Source organism: Myiozetetes cayanensis, unplaced genomic scaffold, assembly GCF_022539395.1.
Source record: "Myiozetetes cayanensis isolate MyiCay16 unplaced genomic scaffold, myiCay2020 scf1168, whole genome shotgun sequence".
Classification (NCBI taxonomy): domain Eukaryota; kingdom Metazoa; phylum Chordata; class Aves; order Passeriformes; family Tyrannidae; genus Myiozetetes; species Myiozetetes cayanensis.
Genome location: NW_026086791.1, coordinates 3,513 through 11,001, shown reverse-complemented (window position 1 = coordinate 11,001; position 7,489 = coordinate 3,513). Strand labels below are relative to the sequence as shown.

Genomic DNA, 7,489 nt, shown 5'->3' with positions numbered 1-7,489 from the left:
CGTGGGAGCCCAGCTGCTCCCACTATGATCCCAGTTGCCCTCACCATGGTTCCAGTTGCTCCCCTTCACCCCTACTATGGTTCCAGTCACTCCCACAATTATCCCCATCACTCCCAGCCACTCCCAGTATGGCCCAGTTGCCTCCAGTATGCTCCCAGTCAGTCCCAGTATGATCCCAGTCTCTTCTAGTACAATCCAAGTTACTCCCTGCATGTTCCCAGTTGCTGCCAGTCACCCCACTGTAGTTCCAGTCCTTCCCAGTATGACTCCAGTATGATCCCAGTGACACCCTCTATGGTGGCAGTCACAGCCAGGATGAACCCAGACATTCCCTGCCACTCCCAGTATAAAGCCATTTGCCCCCAGCAGGGTCCCACTTGCTCCCACTCACCCACTACAGTTCCAGTCCCTCCCAGTAGGATCCCTGTCACTCCCAGTCTCTCCCAGTCGCCCTCAACCTGCTTCCAGTTACTCCCAGTATGCTCCCCGTCATTCCCAGTATGATCCCAGTCACTCCTGGTCTCTCCCAGTATATCCCAGTTGCCCCCAGTGTGGTCCCACTCACTCCCAGTTGCTCCCAGTAGCTTCCAGCATGATCCCAGTTGCTCACAGCCATACCCAGTCACCCCCAGCTGTGTCCTAGTCACTCCCAGTATGATCCCAGTCACCTCCAGCATGATTCCACTTGTTCCCAGTATATCCCAGTTGGGTCATCATGGTCCCAACTGCCCTCAGAATGTTCCCAGTCACTCCCAGTATGACCCCAGCCACATTCACTGTGGGCCCAGTAGCTCCCAGTATGATCCCAGTTGTGCCCAGTATGATCCCAGTTGTCCCAGCATGGTCCCAGTTGCTCCCAGTTCCTCCCAGTGGGATCCTAAGAGCTCCCAGTTGCCCCTAGCATGGAACCAGTCGCTCCCAGTATGATCCTAGTCTGATCCCAGTATGATCTCAGTAGGATGGCAGTCACCCCCAGTATGATCCCAGGAACTTCCAGACACTTCCAGTACGAATCCAGTTTGATCCCACTCATCCCCAGTATGGCTGCAGTCCCTCCCACACACTCCCAGTATTATTGCAGTCACTCCCAGTATGATCCCAGTTGCCCCAGTTCTGCTTACTGGTTGGCAGTTTCCCAGTTCTCCCCAGTCCCTGTTATTGGGGGGCACTGGGGAGGGATGTCGGAGAATCCCAAGGGGTGGAGCCGAATTTGGGGGGGCAGCACCGGCCCTGGGATGGATCAGGAATGGGGACCCCCCTGTGTTCCCCCCATGTCACCCCACTCTGGGGGAGCTTTGGGAAGGCACCTGCCCCTCAATAGGCACCCAGTTCACCCCAAAAGGTGCTGGGACCCCCCAAAACCTCCCCACAGCCCCTAAAGGACCCCCAAACACACGAAGACTCCACACAGGACCCCACCCAACCCCTTTTCGGGGGGGCGCTTCTCTGGGCACTGGTGGTGCTGGGAGCCCCCCTGGCTGTGGGGGAGAAGCTCTCGGGTGAGCAGGGGATGGGAAGGGGAAGGTGGAAGATGTGGAAGAAGAGGAGGGAAAAATGTGGGGGTTGGGACGCCAAAACTGATCTGGGCGGGGCTGAGGATTGAAGGGACTACACAAAAGTGGAAGGAACAGGGAGAAGGGTGGAAAAGTGGGGGTGGTCTGGCAGATTCAACAGTCCCATGGGGGTCTTTGGGTACAGGGGGGCTGGGAAAGGGGTTGGAACCCTGAGCTCCCAACTTCCTGTGGGGTGCTGGGGCTGCTGGATCCAATCTCAGCCTTGGGTTATGCCAACAGGTTCAGTTTAGAGGAATTACAGAGGGGGGACTGAACCACTTTTGTCCCCCAGGTCTTAAGGATGGCAAATCACATTTACTGACAGAAACGAATTATTTAGGGTTACAAATGATCAGACAAATAATCACCATCAGAATTATTTCCTGTACAATAGAAATACTAAAACTACCAGTAGGACAAAGTAAGATAGGACAGTGCTCTACACTAAAGCAATTGTTGAAGCAATTCCTCAAGCTGGCACCAAAACAAGAATTATGAATTAGACAGGGATGGAACTCCCCCAGACCAACGCTCGTGGGGAGATCTCTGCTCTCAACCTCCAACAGTGACCTTGGGGGGGTCCCAGTCAAGGCAGGAATCTCCACACACCCCCCAAGAAGGGTTCTGTTGGCACAACCTGCCCCTGGCAAAGGGGACTGGAAAGGGATGGACTGACAGTCACTGGACTCCAGGGGTTGCCTCACCATCAGGGGGGTCATTCGGGGTGGGAGCAGCAGCCAAAGCTCTTCCTGCAGTCGGGGCACTTGTTACTGGTGGGTCCGTTGGTGTTTGGTCAAGGTAGAGCTGTGGGTGAAGCTCTTCCCACACTCCCCACACTTGTAGGGTCTCTCCCCAGTGTGGATGCGCCGGTGGGTGATGAGGTTGCTGTTCTGGTTGAAGCTCTTCCCGCAGTCGGTGCAGCGGAAGGGCCTCTCATCTGTGTGTGTCCGCTCATGCAGGAGGAGATTGGAGCTGGTCTGAAACCTCTTCCCACATTCCAAGCACTTGTAGGCCCTCTCCCCAGTGTGGATGAGTTGGTGTTTGATCAGGGCAGAGCTCTGCCTGAAGCTCTTCCCACATTCCCTACACGTGTAGGGCCGTTCCCCAGTGTGAATGCGCTGGTGTCGGATCAGGTCGGTGCTGTCCCTGAAGCTCTTCCCACATTCCAAGCACCTGAAGGGCTTCTCCCTGCTGGGAGGCTGCTCAACAGATGCACCACAAGACAGGGTCAAAGGGGCACTGACTTCCTCCTCACCTGCCTGGGGAGCCCGTGGCATCTTCGAGCTCTTCTTCGCAGCCTCCTCCTCCATTCGCCCAAGCTTTGGGAAGGACAAATCCTGCTGGGGGCAAACAAGGGCTGAGTGCGTTGGCTTGGGGGTTCCTCCTGCCCAAGTCCATCTCTAGAACTCACTGGGCATCCTGGGACCATAAAAACCTCCTAAACACCAAAAGCCCCCCAAAACCCCCTCCCCCAGAACTCCAAGATCCAGACCAAAGAAACCCTTCCAGGAGTTCCCCACTCAGGTCTCTCCACTTTGGGGTTCTGGGGGTCCCCCCTGTTTGGGCTGCTGGAGAGGTCCCACATGTATTGGAGTACCCCCCTCTCCAGGGTCCCTGCCCTCTCTGGGTTCCTGAGGATCCTGGACTTCCCCCCTCCAGGGTCCTCCTGCTTAGGGATGTTGGGGGTTTTGGAGGCCCCAGGGGTCCCTTCTCCCCTGACTCTTTGCTTTGGGGTGCTGAGGGGTCTCAGGGGTCCCACCTCCCCAGAGTCTCCCCCTCTCCAGGCTGCTGTGGGTCCCAGGAATCCCAGGGGTCCCCCTTCTCCCTACTCCGGGGGTCTCAGCAGCCCCCACCAGGTGTTCCTCCTCCTCTTCCCCCTCCTCCTGGCCTGGGTCTCCCCATTCCTGGCCAGTCTGGTTTGCCAGACCCCAAACCCCTCTTTCTTTGACTCCAGGATCCCCTGCCCCCACTTTCCTTACCATCCCACCTCTCCTAGTCCCTGCATCGCCCTGTTTCCCTCACCCTTGGGACCCCCAGCCCCCCATTCCTGGCTGGTCATCCCCCATCACCTCAGCCTCAGCCCCCTTTTCCTCGACCCCATGACCCCCTGAAGCTCCTTCCCAGTTCCCACAGCTCTTCCAGTTTCTCCCTTCCATTGACCCTGGGACCACCCTGACCCCCAAATCTCTGGGTCTCCCCAGTTCCCCACTCCTGGCTTATCCTTCCAGGGCAACCCTGGGGTGTCCCAGGGACCCCCTGAACCCCCCATTCCTTTACACCAGATCTCTCCCCCCTGCACCCCTTTCCCGACCATCCCACCTCTCCCAGACTCCACACTCCCTTTTCCTTGACCTTTGGACTCACTGGACCCACATTTCTGGGAATCACGACCCCCCTGCACCCCCCTTTCCAGCACTGGGACTCCCTTTCACCCCCTTCCTCAGCTCCAGGACCCCCTGCAACAAACCCTTTCGCGGCCATCCCGCCTCTCCCAGCCCCCAGGCCCCTCTTTTCCTTGACGCTGGTACTCCCTGGATCCCCATTCCTGTCTTTTCCAGAATCCTGAATCCCCCTTTTTTGTTGTTGTTGTTTTTGAACACCGGGGGACCCCCTGGACCCCGTTTTCTGGCCGTTCTCCCAACCCCTCCACGACCCTCCCTTTCCCCGACACCGGCGACCCCCGTGCAGAAGCTCTCCCTGAACCCCCATCCCACCTCTCCCGATCCCTGCCCTCCCCTTTCCTTGGCCCTGGGATCCCCCCCAACTCACCTTACCCCCAGCAATGACTGATTTCATACTGGGAGCAAGTGGAACCACGCTGGAGGGAACTGGGATCATACTGGGAGTGACTGGAAGGAACTGGCATGACAATAGGTTCATTTTGGGAACGGCAGGAAGTGACTGGGATCATACTGGAGCTGACTGGGACCATACTGGGAGCAACTGGGATTACAGTGGGTGTGAATGGAACCTTACTGAGGGTTACTGGGAGCCTCTTGGCATATGCTGGGAGCAAACTGGCATCAACTGGAAGATACTGGAACCATACTGGGGGGACTGGGACCACAGCTGGGGCAGCTGGAATCATACTGGGAGAAACTGGGACCACACTGGGAGTCTCTGTACCATATTGGTGCTGAGTGGGACCACACTGGCAGCAACTGGGATCAACTGGGAGTGACTGGGTCTATACTGGGGGCAACTGGCAGTGTCTGGCACCCTGCTGAGGGAGACTGGGATCATACTGGACTCACACTGGGAATTACTGGCACTACACTGGGGCCAATTGGGACCATGTTGAGGGCAAGTGGGATATAGTGGGGTATAAAAGGGTTCATACCGGAGGTGACTGGGCTCATACTGGGAGTAACTGAGCTCTGGGAAGCTCAGGATGGGCAGGGCAACCCCCCTCCTGCTGCTCTGAATTCCCAAACTCCTTGTTCCCAGTTCCCAATCTGGCCCTGACCAGCAGATCTGCTCTGGGATCCCATTCCATGGGGGCACTTCCTTGCCCTCTCCTCGCCTTCCTGCTGCTGGAAATCAGCACTTTGGAGTCTCATTCCATTTTTTCCTCCTACTCTTCCCTATTATTATTGGGACCCCCCTGCACTCCTTTTTCTCAGGCACTGGGACCCCCTGCCAGGCCATTCCCAGTTTTCCAGACCCCCCTTTCTTTGATTCCAAGACCCCCCTGCCTCCCCTTTCCCAGTCATCCCGCCTGTCCCAGCCCTTGGATCCCCCTTTTCCTTAGCCCCCATTCCCAGCTATCCCAGGTCACCTCACCCCCAGCTCCCCTTTCCTTCCCCTCAGCACGCCCTGCAGCCCCTTCCTGGCTCTCCCAGCTCTCCCAGTTCCCCCCTTTCCTTCACCTTGGCACCACCCCAGCCCCCAAATCTCCGGGACTCCCCAGTTCCCCACTCCCAGTGCTTCCTGCAGGGGGGTCTTGGGGGGTCCCAGGGACTCCCTGAACCCCCCATTCCTGTACACTGAGACCCCCCCCCTTCAGCCCCTTATCTGAGACCAGGACCCCCTGCACCCCCTTCCCCAGCCATCCCACCTCTCCCGGACTCCACACTCCCTTTGCCTTGACCCTGGCACCCCCTGGACCCCCAGTCCCACCTCTCCCAGTCCCCAACCCCCTTTCCTCAACACCCAGGACCCCCTGAACCCCCTGCTGGGATATCTCGGGTCTCCCCACCCAATGAACCACCTTTCCCTGACACTGGAGGCCCCTGGACCCCCCTTTGCTGGGCACAGGGACCCTCTAGACCCAGTCTAGTGCTACTCCCTACATTCCCCCTCTTTCCTTAACTCTGGGACTCCCCTTGAGCCCCCATTCCTGGCCACAGGAACCCCCAGCACCCCATTTTCCAGCTCTGGGACACCCTTACATCCCCTAATCCTGCACCAATAACCTCCTGCACCCGCTTTCCCAGACACCCCACCTTTTCCAGCCCCCAGGTCCCCTTTAACCTTGACCCAGGGACCCCTTGGACTCCCATTCCTGCCTTTCCCAAACATCAGACCCCCGTGTTTTGAGCACTGAGGAACCCCCTGAACCCCCTTTCCTGCCATTCTGTGTCTCCCTACTCTGTGACACCCCTCTTTCCCCGACACCAAGGACCTCTGGATCCCCCTTTCCTGGCCACAGGGTCCCCCTTGACCCTCTCCAATCTCTGTACCCCGCTTTCCTTGGCCCCAGCACCCTCGGGAACCCCCTTCCCCAGCACCCCCCCGACCCAGCCCAAAATAACCCTCCCACGAGTTGCCCCTCTCTGCTCTCTCCACTTTGGGGTCCCGAGGCTTCCCCCTCTCCGGGCTCCCCGTTTCGGGCTCCCAGGGGTCCCCCCTCTCCGTGCTCCGGGCTGACAATGAAGGGCCTGACCCAGGAACACCAACCTCCAGCGCAGGGGTACCCGCATCCCCCCGCCCACCGCCAGGAACCCCAAAAACACCTCCCGGCCACCCCCAAAATCCCCCCAGGGCTCACCTGCGCCTCAGCTTTGGGTGCCTGCAAGATCCAAACATCCTCTCCCTCAAAAAACAACCCCAAACCCCCCAACCCCAGAGCCCCCCCAGGAGCCGGGGCTCGGCTCTGCAGTCCCGCAGCACTTTCTCTCTCCTCTCGCTCCCGGCCCTGTTTCCCAGCTCCGGCCCAGCCCCGCGGCAGCACCAACGCCAGCCCAGCCCCGGGGCCATTCCTTGCCCCTTCCCGGCCTTGCCCAGGGCCCAGCCCGGCTCTCCTCTTCTCTCCCACCCCCCGCACGCAGCTCTGGGGGGCACTGGGGGGATCGGGGGGCTCTGCTGGGCCTTGGCAGCAGCGCTTGGGCAGTGTGGGGGGAGCTCCGAGTGCTGCCCACAAGAAAACACAAGAGCTGCGGCCACGTGTGCGGGGCTTTGTTGATCCCGGCGGGAATTCACAACCAACATCACGGCCCCCACCGCGGGTTCGGCACAGGGGGCTCGGGGGTTCCCTCTCTCCAGGCTCCCCCCTCTCCAGGGACCAAGGGATGGGGACACCAAGGGACCCCGAGGGACCCCTTTCCCGCTGTCCCACTTCCCCTTATCCCCCCTCTCCCACCCCTTTCGCATCGTTCCCCCAAACCCCGGCTCGTTCCCGGCTCCGTCTGGGGGTGACCCACCTCCCTCTCGCTCCCTTTGGGGGTCCCAGCCCCTCTTTTCCCCCTCTCCCCCCTTTCCCACCCTGTCCCCCCCCGTTCACCCACCCGAGAGCTCCACGCGTGCGGCCACCGGGACGGAGCACGTGAAAAAGGGGGAGGAAAAGGAGGAAAGGGAAAAGAAAGAAGATCGCCCCGCCCCATCGGGCGGGGAATCGGCCGGAAGAAACTCGTCTCAAAAATCCCGGTTGGTTGTGGGTTGTTTTTTCCTGGGGGGTAGCGGGGTGAATGTGTGGATCTTGCAGGACCCCAAAGTTG

General features: G+C 59.4%; 1 protein-coding gene across 1 annotated transcript; it reads right to left on the bottom strand.

Moving 5' to 3' along the window:
* Positions 1 to 2,033: 2,033 nt before the first annotated feature.
* On the bottom strand, positions 2,034 to 2,863 carry LOC126635226 (zinc finger protein 211-like). The gene has a single exon (XM_050306256.1). The coding sequence runs from the start codon at positions 2,861 to 2,863 to the stop codon at positions 2,321 to 2,323; it is 543 nt and encodes a 180-aa protein (XP_050162213.1). The 3' UTR covers positions 2,034 to 2,320.
* Between the last annotated feature and the right edge of the window lie 4,626 nt (positions 2,864 to 7,489).